The sequence below is a fragment of the Aricia agestis genome, chromosome 4, assembly GCF_905147365.1.
Source record: "Aricia agestis chromosome 4, ilAriAges1.1, whole genome shotgun sequence".
Taxonomy (NCBI): domain Eukaryota; kingdom Metazoa; phylum Arthropoda; class Insecta; order Lepidoptera; family Lycaenidae; genus Aricia; species Aricia agestis.
In genome coordinates this window covers 8,353,693-8,379,728 of record NC_056409.1, presented here as the reverse complement: position 1 = coordinate 8,379,728, position 26,036 = coordinate 8,353,693, and the positions used below count along the sequence as shown (strand labels likewise).

The 26,036-nt window shown below is 35.4% G+C and overlaps 1 protein-coding gene across 2 annotated transcripts; it reads left to right on the top strand.

Annotated features, from left to right (window-relative positions):
• Positions 1–7,404: 7,404 nt before the first annotated feature.
• On the top strand, positions 7,405–20,776 carry LOC121726370 (peptidyl-prolyl cis-trans isomerase D). 2 transcript variants are annotated; one of them, XR_006035526.1, is made up of 9 exons: positions 7,405–7,623; positions 8,190–8,327; positions 12,490–12,596; positions 16,420–16,605; positions 17,035–17,154; positions 18,329–18,485; positions 19,187–19,290; positions 19,659–20,145; positions 20,349–20,776. XR_006035526.1 is itself a non-coding variant. In XM_042113710.1 (8 exons), the coding sequence occupies exons 1-8, from the start codon at positions 7,551–7,553 to the stop codon at positions 19,905–19,907; spliced, it is 1,134 nt and encodes a 377-aa protein (XP_041969644.1). In that variant the 5' UTR covers positions 7,405–7,550; the 3' UTR covers positions 19,908–20,253. The 2 variants fall into 2 exon arrangements, 1 of the variants encoding a protein (XP_041969644.1); XM_042113710.1 differs by lacking the exon at positions 20,349–20,776 and having other exon boundaries at positions 19,659–20,253.
• The last annotated feature ends 5,260 nt before the right edge of the window (positions 20,777–26,036 follow it).

Genomic DNA, 26,036 nt, shown 5'->3' with positions numbered 1-26,036 from the left:
AGAACTAAACTGATGCTTTGACTATGTTTTTAATATTTTTGTAACTGTTTGGTCACAGAGACTTGAATTATGTTAATATTTTTTTTTCTTTTAGGTGCAGTTACGGAACCAGTTTCTTATTACGGAATCAATTGTGAAGATTATAGAAGTAGAAAAGCTAAAGTGTGATTATTATAAAATAGTTATTAAATTTGTATATAAGTACCTATTCGATTTTGTAAAACCATTGCAAAATTAAAATTTAATATCAATAAAATTTGTTTTCTGTACACATGATACATATTAAATTATTATCTCTAATCGCATTAGTTTTATTACAAAAATTATAAGTTAATTAGATCATCCGTGTCTACTTCAGCTTCGCTAGTTGAGCAGTATCAGAAGTCACTGATTTATAAGGCCTTAATACCTCACCCCTTGCTACAGCTGAAAACTTCTTACTTTTCAATTTTTGGGACATTTTGGCATTGGGGTCGTTAGTAGCTCCCCCTTTCCACAATACAAGATCACCGACTGAACATTTCCTACATTTCTTGTGAGTTTTGTCTATTTTTCGTAACAGTCATATAATATCTATCAATTCGGAGTGTTGCTGTTGCCCTTCATTCAGTTAATGCCTGTCGTTGCGAAGTATGGTCACTAGGACCACTGGATGGAATAGCTGGTAATTTAGAGTTATCATAGCTAAACATAAGTTTAAACGACAGCTGAAAGGAAGGAAGTAGTAGACCAACCGAAACAGTTTCATATTTAGACATTTGATCTGGGACTAGCTATAGCGTTAAGAAAGTGTTTTAGTTGCATGTCTTCTGCAAATTGGTTAAGGTATCGGATAGGAGATGCTTTGCCTCTATGTTATTATGCGGACTGGGTTTCTCTAAAGCCTAATATTATTGTGTTGAATTTATGATTTGATCACACAGCCATCTTATATAGATAATAATATTACTATGGATTTGATCACACAGCCATCCTATAGATAATATTATTATTGTGTTGATTTTAGGATTTGATCACACAGCCATCCTATATAGATAATAATTATTACTATGGATTTGATCACACAGCCATCCTATAGATAATATTATTGTGTTGATCTTAGGATTTGATCACACAGCCATCCTTGATCTTATATAGATAATAATATTGCTATGGATTTGATCACACAGCCATCCTATAGATAATATTATTATTGTGTTGATTTTAGGATTTGATCACACAGCCATCCTATAGATTCTATGTTGATTTAAGGATTTGATCACACAGCCGTCCTATAGATAATAATATTATTGTGTTGATTTTAGGATTTGATCACACAGCCCTCCTAAAGAGATAATAATATTACTATGGATTTGATCACACAGCCATCCTATAGATAATATTATTATTGTGTTGATTTTAGGATTTGATCACACAGCCATCCTTTATAGATAATAATATTACTATGAATTTGATCACACAGCCATCCTATAGATAATATTATTATTGTGTTGATTTAAGGTTTTGATCACACAGCTGTCCTAGTCTTACAAATGATCCTAAGTGATCGGCATAAACGGTGTGCATAGGTACAGGTACTTTTCCTATAGGATGTAAATTTTCTCCTCCAGATTTTCCATACTTACCCTTACCGAAAGCACATCGAATGCAGGAATTGATGAATTTCCTTATTATATTGGGTCTTTTTAGGAAACCAAAAATGTCGTCGAACCCAGGGTGTCATTCACAACGATATCAAAATACGTTCTAATTCTATGGTCTTTCATGTCAGGGGTCATACTTCTGCAATAAGCCATATTTTGCCAATTTGGGAACAACAAATCGTTCTCCATTTGAGTTTTTTCGGAACACTATATCCTCTTTAATTACATAAAAATTAATCACTATATTATCAGGGTATCGGTTCGTATCCCTTTAACTGAGAAATAATATTTTGTAAATTAATATCCAAATGTTAGTTACCAATCAGTTTCCCTAATGACGTAAGTATACTGTTTCGTGACCGGGATTCCTACTAAGAGCGTCTACATGTCTCATTCTATTCCCTGGATGATACTCAATTTGCAGGTCATAATCTTGTATAATAAGCCACCATAGAGCAATACAAGGAGCAAGATCTTTTGCTAAGGATTGTGCATAACGCTGAAAATTCCGAAGATTCCACAACAGCTAATGTTTTTAACTCGAACTATAGTAAAACCGTTCTTTAGATGTGACTACCAAAATAGGCTGTAGGTTTAAATGTGCCGGCCTGCTGTATTTGTATTAGTATACCCCCTAAACCTAGTTTTCTAGCATCCGTGTTAACCTGGAGACCACAGCCACACAATTTTGTCACTTGGTCCTCAATATGAGTATCTTTGAGTGTCTGAATTTAAATTTCGGTAATCAATGCACAGCCTGTAACCTTCACCTTTTTTTAACTAAAGTCACTGGACTAGCATATTCAGATATAGAGCGACGTATGATACCAGCTTCCAAAAGATCGTTAATATTTTCATCAACTATTGCATTTTCTTTTTAAGACATATCCTATAGAGCTAACCAAGTACGACTTTATCAGTTTTTATTTCCATTTGTAATAAATCTGTGTACCCTAAATCTTTTGTATCCCTAGTGAATAAATGTTTTTGTCTATCTAATATCATCATCTTTTTTTTGTCTAAACCTTTTACCTTACCTAAACCCTCTAATTCCCGATTCAATGCTATTTGTGTTTCAATCGATAAAGTCATATTTTCAGTAGAGGTATTCGAGTCGATAATATTAATAATTTCAGCCCGGGCAATTAACGTATATTGCAGGTCAAGTTATTTCAATTACATCAATATTTATAACCTTTAAATGACAGCTCCTCCAGGAATTATATAACACAAATATAGGAATTATATAGCACATAAACTGGATTTGTTCCATTGAATTGTTTTTCATTTGGATCGATATCTACAATTACATCAATATTACAGCAACTATTTTTAGGTGAAATTGTATCACGTTTCAGCAAAACATTTTAGTTATATCTATCACCAAAATCTATCACTTATATTTGTCAGCTGTTTGTAACTGTCAAACAAATTATCTCTAAAAGTCTCAGTAAAAGTGGCAGAATTTGCTGTAGTAACTAATACCAAGCTGGTTGATCATTGATTGGCCAATAATTAAGTCTATGTCACTTGGCAGTTGTTGAACAGTCTCTACATGGTCACTAAGACACACTTGCTCTATTTTATAGTCAACTTTAGATTTCATTTTCATTATTCTTGTTCATTGGCTCCTACCCACATTTTTTTTTTGCAAATATTATTATTTACTAAGATATTACTTGAAGTATAAAAAGTGTTACTTACTTGTGTTGAAATCTGCGGTTGCCGAGTTGTTCCTGCTGTACTCGCGAACCAGCAGTTAGCCGCCGCATGACAGAGGCGTTGAAAAGTTCGACAATTGTAGCAGCGTTTATTCTTGGCTGGAGAGCTGCTGTCGATTTTCCATCACTTGCACCTTTCCTCCAAGTAGACTTTCGCATTGGCTTGTAGTTCATTCGGTAACCCTCTTATGACGCAAGATATTGCATGCTCGCCCTGGATGTTGCATTTCTTAAGCAGAGAGACTTATCGTGGTAATATTTGGTCATCGTCCCGCAGCCCGCTTTCAGTCTTCGTTTGAATCATCATAGCTTCAAGGCAGTCATTGTCTAGCGGACCCACGTAAACGCATTTGCATGATGAACTGTCGATCGGTAGGTACTGTTCCGTAAACCTCTCCTAGGTGGTCGATTTTATGCAGCCATGTAGCTACATTACAAGCGTCGTCTTCTGGTTCAAACTTTGGTATCACTTCTGCATCAGCTTGAGTAATTCTGCGTCGTTTTATCACTGGTTCACATATCACAATCACTGTTGTTTATGTTCAATAAAAGGAAAAAAAAAAATCACTTTCTTCGCTGTCAATCGCAGAGAGTCTGAGCAAGTCTGGGCGTTCTTCTCCGGTTGCCAAGTCCCGCAGCATAAGGACCGGACATTTTTGAAATAATCCCACTTCTGAGATGTTAGAGAATAGTAAAAGTCTTGAATTATACATTGAGCGATATTTATTCGAGCAGAGTTTTACCTTACATGTCTCAAAGTTAATTACAGAATGAATCAATCAATGCAATATGGCTGGCTTTTATACCATTTTACACAAAAGAAACGAACTTCCGTTGACAATTCAAATATAGCAAAATCATAAAGAAATACATTAAAATTAAGAATGGCTAAGAATAAGTTAAGTACATAATTCTAAATATTAATTAATGTACTTCTCATATTTTAGATAATATGAGAAGAGGAAGTTATAACGGAGGTAAATAATCCTCCCGCCCATTTATAACTAACTAATTGTCAAAATCAAGTACCTTACTTATTAATATTTAAAATATAATAATCACTTATTAAAATTATATATAGTGACTAACATAATATACTGATTTAAATAAATAAATACAATATCATGTAGCTTGTCCATTGACATCCGCTAACATTACCTATGTACTATCAGAGAAGTTGATTCCTATGCAAATCGGGGACCTAAGTAGTTTGGTTGCGTTACGTCAAACCCAGCTGACAAATCACAATTAACATTGAATTGACATATTCGACCAAATAACGTTGGTCTGTCAATTGCATAGGAATCAACTTCTTCAATAGTACCTTTGTAAGTAGGTACTTAAGAGGATACACCAGGGGCGAGAGAAATTGAAAATAGGTATTTGAAAATGTATTGCTGTCTCACCGCAGAGCGCGATAGAGACAATACGACAAAAGTTCTAATAAAAGAACAGAAAATCTTCGATTCGTTGTCCGCTGATTCCTTCTCCAAAACTTAACCGATTTAAGTATTTTTTTCATTAGGAATTAAAGCAAGGCTTGAGCTGTGTTCCTGTTTTATTTTTTTGTATATTTTAGCCAGTTTTGTTTTCTGGGTGTTTAAACACAGAGGAAAATCTTGCCATTTTTTTGGGTTTTTGGACGTTCTTATCTTTTTTAATAATAAAATTATGAAAAAAAAGAGAACATAGGGACATGCTAATAGTGGCCATAGATATTCAGGAAAAAAATTATAACTCTACCATCATTATCCAGGGAGGAAACAGGGGACAGCGTTTGTATGGAAAAACGGCGGTGTGGAATCCTCTTAACTAAATAGTAAAGATGAACGTTTTTAGAGGAATCATTGTCATTTACTTGTTCAGTTTGTGAAGAATAAATTTCTTTAGTTCTAATTTTTGTAATACGGTATTTGGTATTATATTGTTATTACAGCATTTGCCTTCGCGTGCTAACCTTGCACGAAAGAAAGGCGATCAAACTTCATCCGGTTTCTCTGTTAAGTATTGACAACATTCATCATGCTAAATAATCGCTCTATATCAGTGTTAGAATGCGGCAAAACGAATAAAGATAATAATAATATAATTAAGTTTCCAGTGTGCGTCTTCAAGGCTTATAAATATAATAAAAAAAACTAGTGGTTTAACGTCGAAGCTACCACTAACTTAAAAAATCGAATCCACTAAGAAATCCACTAGCCACTAAAACCAGCCGAAAGGTACGTCTAAACCAACCAGATCTAGTGGAAATTCCACTAAGTTGGCAACACTGACGAAACTGCAATTGACATTGACATTTGACGTATTTTTTTTTCTTCTTATTATGGCACTTCGGCTAAAAGACCATGGCCAGTGTCGAGTAAATTATGGCAGGAAACAATGTTTTAATATAGTACAATTTTTTGCATCGTTTTATTATTATGTCAGGTGCCTTACTCCCGAAACTGATATCGATTTCGATTTTCGATTTCAACGGTTTTTTGACATTTTTTACACATATTTTAGATGGCTAAAGTGTCAAAAAACCGTTGAAATCGCAAATCGAAATCGATATCAGTTTCGGGAGTAAGGCAACAGGTCTAAAGTCTAGTCAAAGTCTAAGTAAAAGTCAACACAGTCAAGGAGTCAAGTTAGTCGATTCAGTAAAGTGGTAGACGCTTTACTGAAACTTTCGATGGAGTTTTGGAGGGAACACAAAATAGCACGTTTCTGGTTATTACATCACTTTCCTACACTTGTGCATGAAAAAGAATATCTAATGGTTAATATCCTACCAATATTACACATTAAAAACCCAGTTAACACAATTTAAGGACAATAATACAAAAACACAACATCACTCTTTTACATTCCCGGCAAAACTCCATTTGACGTATTGGTTATGAAGTGTAGATCCATCCATCCATCCATCCATCTATCCTCCATAGAATTGTTATACTATCAATTTCTGTCAGATTTTAGAAAATGACACTCACACTGAAGTTGACAGTCAGCTTTGGCAGCTGACGAAAAAAGCCGTGCATGCGTAGGTACCTAGTTGAAAAGTGAAACGAACACGACGTATAAAAATGAACGTGGGCGGGAGCGTCAAAGGGAGCGCTCCGGAGCGCTGCAGCTGCCAGGTAGACGAAAGTTCAGAAGAAAAAAATTGGGTTCCAAAGGGGTTCGAACATTATTGTATGGAGCCTGGCATATCTAGCCACCGGCCATTTTGATTTTTTTTTTCAAATCTTCCGAGCACGATAAAAGTGGTATCCTAAAGTGTCACGTTTCCGAGATATTTGGAAGTAAAAATCGCCATTTGTGTCCTTTGTACTCATATGGCGATCTTTACTTCTAGCTTTACGATACCATGTTATAATAAAATTTTTTGTTTGTATTAGTTTCCTCTATCCAAATATATTACTTTTATCGTGCTCGGAAAAAATCAAAAGGGCCGGCGCGGCGCGCGGCGGTTAGATATGCCAGGCTAATAATTGATTAATAATAATCGGTTAGGTATGCTGCAACACCGTAACATGTGTCAAATGGCAACGCTGATTCCGGAGTTTTGTCGGGAATGTGAAAGAGTGATGTTGTGTTTTTGTATTATTTTCCTAAAATTGTGTAAATGTGGTTTTTAATGTGTAATATTGGTAGGATATTAACCTAATCGTGCACAAGTGTAGGAAAGTGATGCAATATCCAGAAACGAGCTATTTTGTGTTCCCTCCAAAACTCCATCGAAAGTTTCAGTAAAGCGTCGACCACTTTACCGAATCGACCGAGTTGACTCCTTGACTGTATTGACTTTTTACTTCGACTTTTGACCTGACGATATAAAGAAACGATGATGAAATTTGAAAATTATTGTTATGCAATAATACTTGACACTGGCCATGGTTTTAAGGCGAAGTGCCATAATAAGAAAAATAACGCTGATTCCAGTGTCAAGCAACGAATACTATACTCACAAGGAGGTGTCAAGTGTCAACTTTCACTTCTGTCAAAAATGTTATTTTTATGTTGCGGTAGGTCCACACAAAATGTAAATTTTAATAATTTATATTTTAATATTTCACGCGAACTAAAAGAAGTCAATCACTTCAATGAATTGCGTTTATTGTGATATTATTGTTTCCTCTAATACAATGAGATCTTACAAATTATAGTATTCGGATAAAATACAAAGGTTATTGTAAAGATGATTTCGGAAAAGCAAACTAAACAAAGAAACCCCATAATTTACCTTGATATATTAATTGATGGTGAAAAAGGTAAGATCTTACAATTACTAATTCTTTCTGCGACGTATAATGAACGGAAAATTTCATTTTCACTTTGGAATAAATATAAACAATATTGTATGCAAAGTGTAGTATTCATGAAGTTTTTACTCTACTGGATGCTTAAACATTCATATTTTACATTAAAAAATAAATAAGAACTAAGTATACTTATAAATTTACACTTAACCTGGTAGGAGTATCCTCAAATTACTTTTGTAATATTTTTATTATAAGTAGTAATTTTTTTAAACCTTAACCATTATTTTTACTAATTTAGCACATGACTGCACAGTACAATTTTTTAAATTACTTGTATTAATTAAAGTTAAACTCTGCAGTAATTGTTCTAAGTTATATTGCATACTATAATAATACTATTATTAATATAGTATGTAATAGCAAGAGTAAAGATAATGGTGAGAATTTTAATAATTGTGCAGTGAGAATAAGGACATTATGTTGATATAAATATTAGTTCAAGGTTATTTGATTATATAATTTATGTTACTTTTTTAATTGTAGTTATAGGCTGTAGTATGTTATTTCTTTTATAGCTGGGAGAATTATAGCAGAGCTAAGATATGATGTGGTTCCTAAAACAGCCGAAAACTTTCGAGCATTGTGTACAGGGGAGAAGGGCATCGGAGTTGAAGGAAAACCATTACATTATAAAGGTGTCAGATTTCACAAAGGTACATTAAAATAATCTTTAGTATATAGCTTGTCAAAAAAGAGTAGACGCTGTACACAATTTTGAAATCATATAAATAAAATTGGCCAAGTGCAAGTCGAAGTCGCACACAAAGGGTTCTGTACTGTTAAAGAGCAAAAGTAAGCCACAAATTGTGGTTTTTAGTATGGGAGCCCCCTCATTTTTTTATTTTTTTAAATATTATTATTAATTATTAAAGTACACATATAATAAAGTATTTTATAAAAATTTCATAAAAATTGTTACCATTATTCAAATCGAGCAAAAAAGCCCAAAAAAATCACGTTTCTTGTATGGAAGCCCCCCTTCATTATTATTTTATTTTGTTAAGAACATTTATTTTATTATAGTATTTGTTGTTATAGCGGCAACAGAAATACACAATCTGTGAAAATTTCAGAAGTCTAGCTATAGCAGTTTTTGAGATAAAGCCTGCTGACAGACAGACGGACAGACAGACAACGAAGTCTTAGTAATACTAATAGGCAGGGCCCGATCTAAGGGGGGGCGAGCCGGGCATTAGCCCAGAGCGGCAAAATTGACTTATTCGTATCTTCCAACCTAGCCATCCACCACTTAAGTTTGAGAATTTTACCAGCTAACCTACCTTAAGTTTGCTAGTGGAAATATTTGAGTATTTTACTTAAATATTCCTCCCATTTTTCCCCAACAAAGATGTTTCCTGTATATTATGTAAAGGGCGGCGAAAATTATCTTTGTCCAGAGCGGCTAAATGGCTAGATCGGGTCCTGGTAATAGGGTCCCGTTTTTACCCTTTGGGTATGGAACCATAAAATATATGAAAACCTTATTAAATTGAGATAAAAATGTGCACGGTTTTAATTTAAAAAAAAAATATCACCTTTTGAGCATGATTATGTTTAGAAAATTTTGTACTGTGTCTGCTTGATAGACTATACTTAACACTCGTGTTTATTGTCAACACACATAAATTTTAATATTTGTGTTATTTTCTATGAATAATAAAAACTAAGGAAAAGTAACTCCCATACTATTACCGTTTTTTGGAACTGTCATGTAATGTCAGCCTGATACGGCTCAAGGCCACCTAAATATTGCAAATGTATTGAAAATGTGTAACTAGGTACACTTTTTTGACAAGTATTGTAGAACATGTTTTTTGACGGAGTTACTTTTCCTTAGTTTTTATTATTCATAGGTTATTTTAAATTCTGGTTTCCTCCAAAAGTGGCGCCGTCATGCAGCGGCCGCAATACAGCGGTAAATGACGTCACTAGAATGTTCATGTAAGCAATATGGCGCGGTCACAGACATGGGCGTACCGAGGGGGGGGCAGCTGCCCCCCCTGGATCATGTTGACGTCCTTACTAAGTATATTATCTAGTACTTTTATCTGTAAAAATTAAAAATTAAGAAAACGAATTTATGCCATTTGTTTGCAATACAATATTTTTACAACTAAAAATTATAAATTTTTTATTCTTTATAAACACCTATCTTATGAAAAATCTGATTTGCCCCCCCCCTGGCCCAGAACCTGGGTACGCCCATGGTCACAGAATATAATATATTAGTAGTACCAACAGAATTCCCACTTGTGAAACCCGTTTAAAAAAATAACAACTCATGCTACGATACTATAAAGTTCAAATTCCGACCGCGCAGTGCTAGGTGCCTACAATTATATTTACCTACACGTCCGCTCTCTTTCTATCGCGTAAGAGATACCCTTTCTGACGAAATGAAGATTATCACCTTTTAGAAAATAAAATAATCTTCTTTTAATTACTATAGCTACTAATAGCAAACTTTTCTTATAGTAATAACCAAATTTTAGTAACCCAACGTATATTTTATACTAGTTTTATATTCGATTATAGTGTAGGAGCTGGTCAGGAATTTTTTACAACTTAAACATAGTAACTTGTGTTTATTTATGTGTAGTATGCGGTTTGTTTGTAACAAATTGGTTTATTTGCTATGTTTGTGTATTTTTTTTATCTTTTTTTGTATTTTAAAGTCTTAAATTACTTTATTGAAATATTTCTTTGACTTTTTGCAATTGTTCATATTTATCAGATTAATAACGATTATGTCACAGCGGTTAAATCAGTACGTAGATATATGCGACAAAAAATCTTGCGCGCGCGTCACCGCTCGCTTGTGAGTCCCTCATCTGCCCCTTTAAAGGGGTACTTGCAGTTCGATACCTAAACGCGCGAGTGGGACAGACCTGGCGCGGTTGACTAGAGAACGGTAATTGACACCATTCTCTAGGAAAACGCGCCATACCACTCACATAGACAACGTTCTAGGCCGGTATAAATAGTCAGTACTCAAGATGCATCTCGGTCTCAAGACACGGTTCAGGCTCTGTGATTGGTTGGCTGTCAAAATTTGGACCAATCACAGAGCCGAATCGCGTCTTGAGACCGGGCCGCATCTTAAGTACTGACTATTTATACCAGCCATAGTGACGTCATTCACCGCTGCATCACGGCCACCATAAGACGGCACCGCTCTTGGAGGAAACCAGAGCTTTACAGTTTACAGTCTACTGGACAGCTCATTGTACCTGCATTTGTTTTTTTCTATGTCTGATCACAGCGGATGAGTGATACAGACTTTTTGATTTTTAGACCTGATGTCAGGTGTCTGCAATATACAAAATAAGTGTATTTTTATTTTTAACTAGCTGTTGCCCGCGACTTCGTCCGCGTGGACTTTAGTTTATAGTTGTTCCCGTACATCGATTGAGTCGTTTACGCGCAAAGCAGAAAAGTATATTGTGTGGGAACCGCACATTTTTCCGGAACAAAAAACATTCCTTGTCCCAGATTCAAATTAGTATCTCCAATCTCCATGCCAAATTTCATCAAAATAGATCTGGGGGCACGGCAGTGCCCCCGCCAAGTCGAGCAAAAAAGCGGCAAGGCCGTACCATCCTTTTCTCGAACCAATTCAGGCTCTTTTCGACCCCCTATAACTTAATTGTGGATAAACCAACAAGCCCGAATTTTCAGTTGCTAAGCAAGCATTGTATAAACACGGTATATTTAAAATTTTATTCAATTTAAACGCGTAGTTTAAGAGCTGTAACTTGTTAAAGTTTCTTAATTTTGTCACTGACTGACCGATCACCAAAAGTCTAAGGCACTCCTAGCAGACATAGAACCTTCAAACTTAGAATATAATTAGTGTTTAGTGTCTAAATCAAGGAAAAAATATTTCAAAATTTCTTTCCAGTTTTCTACATACACTAACTTCGTAAATAACTTTGTAATCCCATATAAATGCATAAGATTACAAAGTTACATTTTCGGTTTATGAATCATTGTACCCGTACCATCAATATCTCCGGTTTATCGTCGGTAGAGAGATATGTAGCTAGTATACATGTATAAGATTACAAAGTTACATTAATTGCAATTTATGAATCATTGTACCGGTACCATCTGGGGGCACGGGAGTGCCCCCGCCAAGATGAGCCAAGCGAAGCGCGCAAGGGCACTACCTACCTTTTCTCGAAACGTTTCGTCGTATTTTTGAACCCTCGTAACTTTGGTTTGAATAATGCCAGATAGTTGAAATTTTTAAGATATAGTGACATGGGTATAGTTATTAAATGCGCAAAGTTTGAATATCGTAGCTATTATACTTTAGATTTTATAGGTGTCCAAAAACCCACAATTTGGTCACTGACTCACCGATCATCAAAACTGTTAGAGTACTTCCTGAAGTCTTAGAAAGCTGAAATTTGGTATGTAACATGATATTAGTACTAAAACGACAAAAAAATTATCAAACCCAACTTAACCTATATCCGTACCATTATAGAGCAAAATTAGGCAAAAATTTGTGTTTTTTGTATGGGAGCCCCCTTTACTTTTTTATTTTATTTTAATATTATCATTAAATATTAAAGTAGACATATAACTAAGGATTTTGAGAAAAATCAAGTACCTGCCTGTTGCCATTATTGATATAGAGCAAAAAAGGCCAAAAAAATCACGTTCGTTGTATGGGAGCCCCCCTTTAATATTTTTTTTCCTTTACAATAAATATACAGGGTGCAATTAAACCTTCCAGCCAAGTTTCGATATATTTGATCCTATATAGGTTATTTTTATTGTAAACTTATTTATGTTGTTTTGTTTTAGCAATATCCCAATTTATGATACAAGGTGGTGATATTATTAATGGTGATGGAACAGGGAATGAAAGTATTTATGGTCCTACTTTTGAAGATGAAAACTTTGAATTAAAGGTATGTAATAAATGTTAACTTAAGAAAATAATTGAACTCTTATAAAGACAGACTATTATCCATACTAATATTATAAATGCGAAAGTATCTCTGTCTGTCTGTCTGTCTGTCTGTCTTGCTTTCACGCCAAAACTACTGAACCGATTGCAATGAAATTTTGTATACAGTTATTCTAGAGTCTGAGAAAGGACATAGGCTACATTTTGATGTGGGAAAATATCTTGTTTCCATGAAAATATCGATGAAAATGAATTCGCATTGCGCGTGGCCAGCGCTCATCCCAGGGGTCCTGGGTTCGAGTCCCGCAGGCGGAACAAAAAGTTTTCAATGTTCCTGGGTCTTGGATGTGTATTAAAATAAAATTTCAAAAATCTTAAACATATTTTATGTATAATATTATAAAAAATCCAGAAATATATCGATGGAATGAACATTTTAGTTCTAATACGATTCAACAGATGGCGTTTTATTTTTTACTTTATTGTAACATAGAACTAATCATACTTATTAGTTAGTATGTTTTTGTTTATAGTTTTTAATACGTTAGAATATTATGTTTAATAATATTATCACTTGGTATAATAATAATCAATCTATCTTATCTTATGTAGAACTCCTACTGCATTTCTAATCCATACTATCCATACTAATCCATACTAATATTATAAATGCGAAAGTCTCTCTGTCTGTCTGTCTGTCTGTCTGTCTTGCTTTCACGCCAAAATTACTGAACCGATTGCAATGAAATTTTGTATACAGTTATTCTAGAGTCTGAAAAAGGACATAGGCTACATTTTGATGTGGGAAAATATCTTATTTCCATGAAAATATCGATGAAAATGAATTCGCATTGCGCGTGGCCAGCGCTCATCCCGGGGGTCCTGGGTTCGAGTCCCGCAGGCGGAACAAAAAGTTTTCAATGTTCCTGGGTCTTGGATGTGTATTAAAATAAAATTTCAAAAATCTTAAACATATTTTATGTATAATATTATAAAAAATCCAGAAATATATCGATGGAATGAACATTTTAGTTCTAATACGATTCAACAGATGGCGTTTTATTTTTTACTTTATTGTAACATAGAACTAATCATACTTATTAGTTAGTATGTTTTTGTTTATAGTTTTTAATACGTTAGAATATTATGTTTAATAATATTATCACTTGGTATAATAATAATCAATCTATCTTATCTTATGTAGAACTCCTACTGCATTTCTAATCCATACTATCCATACTAATATTATAAATGCGAAAGTATCTCTGTCTGTCTGTCTGTCTTGCTTTCACGCCAAAACTACTGAACCGATTGCAATGAAATTTTGTATACAGTTATTCTAGAGTCTGAGAAAGGACATAGGCTACATTTTGATGTGGGAAAATATCTTATTTCCATGAAAATATCGATGAAAATGAATTCGCATTGCGCGTGGCCAGCGCTCATCCCGGGGGTCCTGGGTTCGAGTCCCGCAGGCGGAACAAAAAGTTTTCAATGTTCCTGGGTCTTGGATGTGTATTAAAATAAAATTTCAAAAATCTTAAACATATTTTATGTATAATATTATAAAATCCATACTAATATTATAAATGCGAAAGTATCTCTGTCTGTCTGTCTGTCTGTCTGTCTGTCTTGCTTTCACGCCAAAACTACTGAACCGATTGCAATGAAATTTTGTATACAGTTATTCTAGAGTCTGAGAAAGGACATAGGCTACATTTTGATGTGGGAAAATATCTTATTTCCATGAAAATACCGATGAAAATGAATTCGCATTGCGCGTGGCCACCGCTCATCCCGGGGGTCCTGGGTTCGAGTCCCGCAGGCGGAACAAAAAGTTTTCAATGTTCCTGGGTCTTGGATGTGTATTAAAATAAAATTTCAAAAATCTTAAACATATTTTATGTATAATACTAGCTGTTGCCCGCGACTTCGTCCGCGTGGACTTCAGTTTATAGCGCGCGATGTCAACAAAATTGGTGTCAAAAGCTTTTATAAAAAAACCCTGGTACCCCTTAAATCAATACAGCTGTGCAGTGTGCACACAATAAGTATTTCATTTTTTTATATTAAACTTTATATTTTATGCCAAATTTTAAAGCTTATTTAGCCCTCCAATTACACAACTTTACCCATAAACTATTTATCATTGATAGATTAATTAAGGTTACGTCACTGCACAGATAAAGTACTGACTTATTTAATACCGTAGAATAGATATAACAATCGAAAAAAATCGAAACTTAAATGTAAGATGATACCACGTCTTATAGAAAGACTTTTGAGCAAGCGTCAGCGCGATGTAGAAGACGCACGGCGCCATCTATTATGAACTGTTGGAACTAACTTAATTTAAACAAATTTACGCATTTTCACCCCCTTACAACCCTTTTTTCCAGTAAAAAAGTAGCCTATGTCCTTTCTCAGGCTTTAGACTATCTGTATACAACATTTCATTACAATCGGTTCGGTAGTTTTGGCGTTTGGCGTGAAAGCGAGACTGACAGACAGACAGACAGACATACAGAGATACTTTTGGCGTTTGGCGTGAAAGCGAGACTGACAGACAGACAGACAGACAGAGATACTTTCGCATTTACAATGTTAGTATAGATTATGTGCACACTGCACAGCTGTTTTTGGGTATTTTGATTAATTAAGGGCCGCGCTACACCGGAATGGCAGCGGCGAGGCGAGCACTTTCAGCGCTGCCATTCCGGTGTAGCGCGGCCCTAAGAGGGGTACCACTTACCAGGATTTTAAAAAGTTTTTAAATTTGACACACATTTTGTTGACACCGCGCGCTATAAACTAAAGTCCACGCGGACGAAGTCGCGGGCAACAGCTAGTAGTATAATAAATCTCCAACTTCATAGGGGGGTATTACATTATCATTTATATTGGATCATTTCTATGATCATATATAGGATCCAATATATATGATCATTTGATCATATCTGCATATTACATTATCATATTTCATTGATCCTATTTTACGTCATATGTGGTTTCAATAGCCAATGGAGAGTGCTAACGCTGACAGGTATTGACGTCAGGGTTACTAGATCTCAGAGAATTCGATTTGTCAAAAGACATCGTCATTTTTAATATGGCTTGCTTTTTGTTATTTCAGCAAGATTATCCAAGTATATAATTAGAAAAATAATTACATTATATTATTTGAAACATAAATTAACGAACAAGAAATTAAGAACTCTTTTTTATATTAAATAACTGGCAACACCTATTTCTATGACCGTATTGGATCCAATCTCTCAGCAAATGTCAAAAATCTATGATCAAGGAAGAAATGAATCATATGTCTATAATTACATTAACCAATATAATTGACTCAATGATCTCGGATCCAATATATATGATAATCTAATATCCCCCATACTCAGTTCACATCGAGTATGCAAAGTATGATATCACCCTTAGGGACCTATCAGACAGAGCATTCACGCAGTTTAGCGTTGAAGCAGTCAGTTTTGCGTTCTTAGTGTTATATTACGTTACATAAAGATACTTAAACAGGAACAATTCAATTCGCGTCAGAATGCCTTCTATGTGACAACATAAACAATGCAGAACTGACTGCTTCAATGCTTGATCGCGTGAACGCTCTCTGTCTGATAGGTCCCTATGATTAAAAACATGAGATGACTTCATCCTCAATTGCGGTTAGTATAGATAACATGAAATATGTCAATTTTTTACAATAACTACGGACAAAGTTTGTCAATTTGAGAATACCTAAGTTGAAACATATTATTATTTTGGGAGTATGTTAAATAATGTTTGACTTTTTTAAAATATTGTAGCATGAAGCAGGAGTACTGAGTATGGCAAATGCTGGGAAACCTCACACAAATGGCTCCCAATTTTGTGTGACCACTGTACCGTGTCCACATTTGGATGGAACAAATGTTGTGTTTGGCCAAGTCTTAGCTGGTGTGGGTTTAGTTATTGAAATACAAGAGGCGGCTAAAGATGGACGACCTACTGTGGTGAGATGATTATTTAAATTTATCATGCTAAAAGTGCACATGCTCTTTAGTAGTTTTGAATGAACAGTATGCTATAATACCATGTAGTATTTTATCTATCCATTCTACCCTGTTTTATTCATGACAGTGTGTATAGTCTACCAGAATCTGATGGCCAAAAGTGAGAAAATAAATTGACTCTAGCAATACCAGGGTAATTGGAATAAAACATTTTGATCCTTTTTTTCCCTTATAGCGGCTTATTCTGTGTATTTAAAAATGTATCCAATGATCATGTCAAGGATATTTTTTGAAAATCTGCCGTCAAAATTTGCCATCAGATTCTGGTAGACCTATAAGTAATTTTTGTTTGACATTTAAACAATTTTCAATAAATCTCTGCTATCTTTTCCTTCTTAATACAGACAATGTGTAAATTTATATATGCAGGAATGCGTAATAGAAGACTGCGGTGAAATAAAAGAAGTAGATAATTGGGATGTCTGTTGCAGAGATGGTTCTGCAGACCATCTTCCCGATTACCCTGATGATCTACGTAGCAGTTTATCAGTAAGTCAATAGGTTAAGATGTATTATTTTAGACAACAGTAATCAATTCACGATGACCGACATAATATTAGGATAGCATAGCAAAAAAACAGCCCCAAAAGTTGCATAAAATTTTGTTACATTATGGAAATAACTGTAAAAAAGTGTTTACCTGAACGTTCAGGTTAAAATTTTCCAAAATGTGAAATGCTTGTAAGTATAGATTCTATCAATCCTTACTTACTATCTTAGATAACTTCTATACAGAGTGCAATTAAACCTTCCTGCTAATTTTTTTCCAGGGCTTAGGTATCATTAGGAGAGTTCATTTAACCAAAAAAAAAATGTTTTTTTTTAAATTACATATTCTATCCCATTTAAAATCGCTGCAGAACGGTCACTCGCGGCGGTGGGTATGAGCGGGCGTGACGCGGAGAGAGGCGCGCGCGCGGGGGCACGTCACGCGCGGGCGACTTGTAGTGCCCATTAATTGTAGTGTTTTTTAGGATAACTTTCGGAAGCTATTTCTCAATATTTTAGTACTCAGTATAAAGGAGAAAATACGTGTATTTTTATTTTTAACAAGGATTAATGTATCAAAATTTGGCAGGAAGGTTTAATTGCACCCTGTATGTAATATAAAAATGAATCCATATATCCCTTGGTCACGACATCAGGCGTAAACGGCTGGACCGATTTTGCTATTTGGTATAGAGACACTTTGAGTCCCGGGAAAGAACAAAGGATACATTTCGTCCCGAAAAATGTACGGTTACTGCACACTATACTTTTATGATTTGCGCGTAAACTATTCAATCGATGTACATTGTACGGGAACAACAAAGTTCACGCTGACGAAGTCGCGGGCAACAGCTAGTAATATTATAAATGCGAAAGTGTGTCTGTCCTGTCTGTCTGTCCGTCTATCTGTCTGGCTGTTATCTCTTCACGCCAAAACCGCTGAACCGATTTTGCTGGGTATTTTGACACATTGAGTCCTGAGAAAGGACATGGGATACTTTTTATCCCAGAAAAATGCGCAATAGGGTAGCGGGCATCATCTAGTACCATATAACATGAAAATGGTATGATATCTTTGGTGATTGATATTCCTTCAACACAATTAAAGACGTGAGTGAAAGAACCAGATAACTAACATTTTAATCGGCTAATTATCATATTGTGATTTTTTCAGGTAGACGAATTAGTGACTAGTGTGAATGACGTAAAGCAGTGCGGGAACAGTTATTTCGTGGAGGGCCTATACAAGCGCGCCACACGAAAGTACCTAAAATGTCTACGATTTCTCGAGTATCTAAAGACAAAACTGCACAATGCTGAGTGGGACAAATGTAAGTTACACAGATATAATATATTATAACTACTAGACGTTCCGCGCGGCTTCGCCTGCGTAAATTAGATATTTCACAGATTAATTAGTCCACAAAAATAGCCCATGATCCTTCACTTCTTATGTGCCAAATAACAGAAAAATTGCTCCAGTAGTTTGTGAGATATTTCCCTTTGAAATAATTTCCCCCGTGTTTTTTCACATTTCCCTCCATTTCTTCGCTCCTATTAGTCTGAGCGTGATAAAATATAGCCAGCCTTCCTCGATAAATGGGCTATCTAACACTGAAATAATTGTTTAAATCGGATCAGTAGTTCCTGAGATTAGCGCGTTGAAACAAAAAAACAAACAAACTCTTCCGCATTCTAAAATTAGTATAGATAGTTCTAATTGTATGAGTACTACTAACTTTCATAGCATAACCATAATGTCTTAAAGTAAAAATATTACTTTTAAATTCATTGAGCAGAAAAGGTCCAGTTTGAATATTTTTGGCTTACTGTCAATATTTAAAAAAAAACTTGCATAATGCATTATGTCCCTAGACCCTTTATTAGAATAGGGATGTACTTCCATTTCAAATTTACATGTTTTTATCATTTCATGAAAAACGACGTTTTTTACTTTTATTTACATTCTTCTGGAAACATGTTGCGAAGTTTTTTGATGGTACATGTTTAAAATATTATATTATCATTTCAGATCACAAAATCATTGAAATATACAATCTGCAGTGTTATTTAAATCTTGCGGCATGTTATTCCAAACTTGGGAATTTCAGTGCATGTGTTAAAAGTTGTAATGAGGTGAGTATTTTAAAATAAAATTTTATTGCAATAGTGACATGAGCTCAAGTATAAAATGGTGTATGTATTAGTAGATTATAATTAACGTCACTGCATGCCTTATTATTTATTAATTTTTGCAATTTGTTGCCAAGTATCAGTTCTTTTCTATTAATGAAAAATAATCACATCTATGGTGTAATATTAATGTATGTTGATTCGTTGCATAAACTCGAGCTAAAGCCATCCTTTTACCTGTTGGTGTCAGTCGGTGGAAGAAAGACGTAAGAAACGAAAGATACCTGTGCCGAATATATCATTCCTTAGAACGCAGGATTCTCTACGTTTCCTACGGCTTTGTAGAAATATATAAAAACATGATATTTCAGGTTCTGCGGATAGAGGCGAAAAATGAGAAGGCGCTGTACCGTCGCGGTCACGCGTTCTTCGCGCTCAAGAACTACGAAGCTGCGCTTATTGACTTGCGGTTAGCCGACAAAGTGTCGCCAAAAAATAAAGCAGTACTAAAACTGCTGGATGAGGTGAAAAAAACAAACAAAAACTACAACGAGATACAGAAACAACGCCTCTCGAGGCTTTTTCGTGAGCAAAAGGAGAAGGAACTCGGACATCACTGAGCTGCATCTCAACGTGATGATCTACCAATTGTAAAGGCTGAGTGCACGCTTGTGATAGACCCTAGCCACCGACCAAATTGTTATCTAATGTTTAATGTAGGCGCCAGCACTAGCTAGACCTCGTCTAGTTAATATACAGCCATACATTTGTATGACTCATAAATCATAATACATTAGATACGAATAAATCCCGCCCATAAACTGTATCAGCGAAAGGCCTGGAAGCTAAAGGCTCGTGGTCGCTATAACTCACCGGGTCGCCATCGCGACGTAACCAGTGATGTTACGATGTCACCTCTACGTCACCGCAAAGCGGTGTTTTTATTAAACTTAACTTTAAGAAAAACAGCGCATTGCGGCGACGTAGAGACACCAGACGTTGCTTGGACGCTGCCATGGTAACGTCGCTGGCCATGTCGCGGTGGCGTCCCGGTCAGTTAGCTCTAATTGCTAAGTTCTAGAGATGTTACGGTGAACGTCTCCTAGTTTGATCTCAATATATTTACGCAGAATCTAGCAACCAGAACAAAATATGCTCTAACACTTTTATTATTATATTATTATATAATTAGCCCATAGTGTCCCATTGCTAGGCAGAGGCCCAGGATCTTCCACTGTTTTCGCTCCTACGCCACCGATAGCCAGCCTGGCTGGTATTCCTCCAGCTCGTCACGCCACCTTTTTCTAGGCTGGCCTCGGCGGCGGCGTCCATCTTCAGGTGCCCACTCTGTTGAGACCCTTGCCCAGCGGTCGGGATGCATGCGGCTAACGTGACCCGCCTACTCCCACTTCAGCTTGGTTGCCTTGACACTTACGTCATTGATGCCCGTTTGGGAGCGCAGTATGGTGTTCATGGGCGTACCCAGCTTCTGGGCCAGGGGGGGGAAAATTACCCAGGTTCTGGTGCCGGGAGGGGGGGGGGGGGCGAATTACCCAGGCTCTGGGCCAGGGGGGGGGGGGGGGGGGCAAATCAGATTTTTCATAAGCTAGGTGTTTATAAAGAATAAAAAATTAATAATTTTAGTAGTAAAAATATTGTATTGCAAACAAATGACAAAAATTCGTTTTCTTAATTTTTTATTTTTATTTATAAAAGTACTACATTTAATATACTTAGTAGGGACGTCAACATGATCCAGGGGGGGGGGGGGGGGGAGCTGCCCTCCCCCTGCCCCCCCTTGGTACGATGGTGTTTCTTATTTTATCGAGAAGCTTTACTCCTAACATACTGCGCTCCATTGCTCTTTGAGATACCCCGAGTTGAGACCTTTACTAATAAAAAATATTTACGCCGCGTATAACTATTAAAAGTTTGCTACTTTACCTGTCATGGGCCTTTATAATATGCCAGATAAAGATAAGCAGACCTTGTATCGTTATTCGCCATGTCAATGTTTTTATTAGTAAGGGGGTAAATGGAAATGGTTTTGACTTTTTCTTGCACTTTTTATAAATATTTACACTTTATAAAAAGTGCAAGAACTTTGCTTGTCATCTCTTAAAATCTAAGAATGTATCTAAAAACTAAAAAGTTAAATGTTCATTAGCGAAATGTTGGCAGAAATGTTTCGAATGTAATAAAAATTAGGTAATATCTGGTAATATCATTCTATCTCATTCGAAGAGAGAGAGAGAGAGAGAAGTGTAGTAGTAGAATGAAACGCTTAGTTTTGTGATCAGTTTTCGAAAAGTATTTAAAAATATCATACTATGAATTCAAATGTAAATAACACTTGAAAATGTTTATGTTCCTACTTAGAACTCTAACGGCCGTATTCAGAGAGAATTAACAATTACTTAGTTTTCATTTTAATGAAGTGCTTGGCAAAAATGTCATGGAGCTTAATGTCAAACCTTCATTTAATTAGAGTCTAGTAATTATTAAATCACTCTGATTGCGGTGGATAGATTTTAATTTATTAAGACGTGCAGCTGTTGGGTGATGCGTTTAAAAAACTTGTGCTAATTTACAAATTAAAATAAAGTACTTACTTAACAACAAATGGAAAAAACAATTATTACAATTAATCTAAATTGAAAATCAAACGAAACATTATTGATATTATATTAGTATTATTCTAATCGTCTTCCTAATTTTATAAGTACGTAGCGGCAAATGTGTAATAAGTGATTATTAAGTATCATTATTTTGTTTCTAAAGGAAGTAGTATTAAAAACATTAAATAAATTCTGTCCCGACTCCCGCATCTGTCGGGGGCTAAAGTATATCATATCATGTAATACGAATTTTCTTACTTGTTTCGGTATGTTACTTGATTTTTTTTACATTAACCGTTGCTAAGTTTAAATATATCTATTCCTAATAAATTGGAATAGTTTCAAGCTGCAAGAAATTATATTAAGTATAACAGATTGGCGGGCCGGGAATCCAATAGGCAACTTTTGTAGCACAACAAGATATACGTGCAATATGTTTAGCAATGTTTCACAGCAGTGTGCGACGTTGTCAGCTGGCGCGCATAAATCAGCGACGTCATTAAAGGAAAAGTTGCTCGCTTACTTTAAACATATTCGCTAGATGTTGCGCTCCGAATGTTTCCTAGTGGATTCGGGACTTAAAAATATTATAGAAGTATCGTAGGAAAAAAAGCAAATACAGGCATGTCGCCTTTTGTACATATGTTGGATTGAAAGACAATTTGAATGTGTGTGACGGGCGTTACATAACCTTTAGTTACTAAGTTAGGCGTAGTTATTACCACTGCCGTTATACTATAATGTTAATTAGTTGTAAATTGTTAGTATTGTTATTTTTTTTATGTCAAGTTACGGCAGTAACAGGGATCGTAATAACTTCATATTATCAATTATCATTATAAAGTCGCTTGCGTGATTGTAATGAGTTTGAGTTTGTTTATTAGTTTGTTTTGCATAATCTTCGAACGACTACATCGATTTTGATATAACGTAAATGTGGGTACTGGCCAACGTTACGAGGTGTAATGTAACTTATTGTAACAGCGAGCAATCGTGCAGTCAGTACGTCGTGTTACGGGTGCTACGGGTAAGTTTATTACGAAGAGCACGAATGCTGTGTAATTGTTACATTACACCTCGTAACGTTGGTCATTACCCACATGAATGTAGATCGTAGATATGACCACAACAAAGGCCAAAGGATGACCATGGACCTTTTATAAAGACAACTTTTCACGGGAGGCCGGTTTCCTCTTGAGTGCACCAAGTTGCAACATCAATTTTTAGAAAGAGATTAAAAAACTTGGACTATGAAAACATGTTATAAATTAAATACTTATAATGAAGATAAGTTATAATTATATAAATACTTGATTCAAATGCGTTGAAATTTAATTCGAATCTGTAGCACTCAGCTACTGTGGTCTGTGCATAAAGTTAATATACCTAGCGGAATAGAGACACAAAGGCCTGAGCAAGAGAGATGTCACTATCAGTAACACTGCGTGGTAAAAAGAGACGTGTGATACATGACAGCAGCATTCCTTTTTTGACGTCCAGTCGGCACGTACCGCACGTTGACAATTTAATCTCATAGAAATCATGTTCAATCATGCTTGTGTAAGTGTACCTATACGTACACATATTTTTACACACAGATAAAACCAATTTCGGTTTCGTTTGACAGCTCGAGATTGTTGCTTTATTCCGCTAGGTATAATAATTTTATGGGTCTGTGATGCATAGTATCAGTTTCACTACTATAGATTGTAAAATGTCGTGTCAAGTTAGTAATATACGGTCTTTAACCTTTAATAATAATAATACCTGTGGAGCGTTACACCACGTCAGTCTGGCCCCGTGCTAAACACCTAAAGCACTTGTGTTACGGGTACCAGACAACTGAAATATATTACCATATATTTAAGTTTTTTATTATATCATACACATATTTAATACACATCCATGACCCAGGAACATTGAAAACTTTTTGTTCCGTCGGCGAGATTCGAACCCGCGATCTCCAGCTTGAGCTGCCACACAATCCATTGAGCCACAGAGGTCTTAATAAGAAAAAAAAAATTCGAACAAAAATAATACAACAGAAGCTGACGTGAAAGTAAAGAAAGTTTCTTAAATTTTCTTATTCTCGGTTGTTAAATATTTTTGTTCTTTAGGCCTCAGCCTCGAAACCAGCGGGCAGCGGGGCAGCGGCGGCGGCGGGCGGCGCGTTTAGATATATAGATTAATTAAATGGAACTGGCTTGGAAGGCAGCGGCGCGCGCAGCGTACTCGGTACTAGACGGCTTGCCGCGCCGCGGCCACCGCTCCCGCCCGGCTGCCCGCTGATTTCGAGGCTTAGGCCTAAAGTATGAAACAATATTATGCTCATCTTAAGGGCCCTTTAGATTTCATATGTGTATAGTTCTTGCAATCTACGAGTGCGCGTAGCCTTTATTTGTAGTTGTAATTATAATATAGACATTTTCGTTAGTGTGCGTACCTGACGGAGCAGTCAGTAGCGAGCGAGCCATGTAGGTACGCGTGTGTAGATATGGTCACTCACACAACTTAGGGTGCCGCGCGCTCGTAGATTGCAAGAACTATATTAGTTATGAATTTCTCATTCTTAAAATAATAATTATTATGTGTCTGTTAACAGAAAAATGTGTACTTAAAACAAAGTACTAAATAAGATCTTAACCTAAAACCTAGGCAGGCTCGAGTTCGATATTGTATAAACTATAAATTATTGTGATTTGCGGGTACCTACATACAAAAATAAAGTAGTTCGAGAGAGTCGTAGCTCCATTGCCAGCAATACTGCAAGATTTGGCCTTTAACAACGACAATACTATAAGGTACACGTTAGTTACATTTTGATCTCTAAATGTTGTGTGTAATGTTTCTTCTCTAAGATTTATGAGCAAAATAGAATCCAATTTGGTTTTGAAGAAAGCCAACTCATTTAGGAATTATTCGATATTGTAGAATAGTTTGGATAGTATTTGTGTGTTTTGGATTTTGTTTGTTTGTAGGGCCTTAAATTGTTTGCTTTTTTAGTACAATGCAAAACAAGTAACGCACTTTCTTTAGTTAGTCTGGTGTTTGGAAGCACTTAGTAAGGTTATTGCTATATTTCGTTAGGAACGTACCATCGAGGAAGTTGATTCCTATGCAATTGTCAGACCAACGTTATTTGGTCGAATATGTCAATTTAATGTTGTGATCTGTCAGCTGGGTTCGACGTAACGCAACCAAACTACTTAGGTCCCCGATTTGCATAGGAATCAACTTCTCTGATAGTACATTGCTGTCTGTTGTAGTTTGAGCGTCCAATTAGTATGAATATAGAATTAACAAAATAATCATTAATCACTATACAAGAGACTTGAACAATTTTTTTTAAGATTTTGTTGTGAGCGTTTGATATTTTGAAACAATTTTTTTAGTAAGTAATTCGATCGATTTTCTATCTTTATAGCTTAAGTCGTTTTAAATAATGTTTTGTAATGAATGTAATTTGCGCTTTTATTTAGTTTGTAAGAATTAATAGCTTTAATGATTTTGAGGATTCCACGTGAGAAGCATAATATATAAATGTTTTTACAACACATCTACATACATTTTAGTCTGTAGGATAGTATAATGTAGGAATAATACATTTATAATATGGTCAATTTTTACAAAAAATATATGAATTTCGAGGGTATATGGTTTTCTATTTACTTATAAATTACATCAACTTTCCTCTTTTTTTGATCTCCTGAACATTGAATATTACTTTAAAGGATGTGTGTAAATAAGAAGACAAGAGTTTTTAAAATGATTTTATAAAACACAATAAATACAGGCTTTAAACGTAATGACAACAAATAAGGTGGGTACGCACAACGGTCGTGTCCAGGACGGCAAACGCTAACCAAACACCATCTTTGTGACTGTACAACGGTTACTATAATATTATGTTGTGTATGACGGTAAAAAAAAATATTATATAACAAAAAATATAAATGTGTAACTGCTTTCTCTGCCATTCAATTTATTTGCAGATACTATTTTGGTGACTTAATTAAATTATTATTTATTGTGTTAGAAACAAAAACAATCCACTGTAATTAAAACCATAAAAATTACCTAGGCCATAACCTAGGCCATTAGTGTCCATTTTTATTATCTTTGTGTTACGTA

Excerpts from the sequence above, each read along its gene's own strand:
- LOC121726370 (XM_042113710.1), top strand. The coding sequence starts at position 7,551 with ATGATTTCGGAAAAGCAAACTAAACAAAGAAACCCCATAATTTACCTT. Across the intron at positions 7,624-8,189 it reads ATTAATTGATGGTGAAAAAG|CTGGGAGAATTATAGCAGAG; the intron begins GTAAGATCTTAC and ends TTTCTTTTATAG. Across the intron at positions 12,597-16,419 it reads ATGAAAACTTTGAATTAAAG|CATGAAGCAGGAGTACTGAG; the intron begins GTATGTAATAAA and ends AAAATATTGTAG.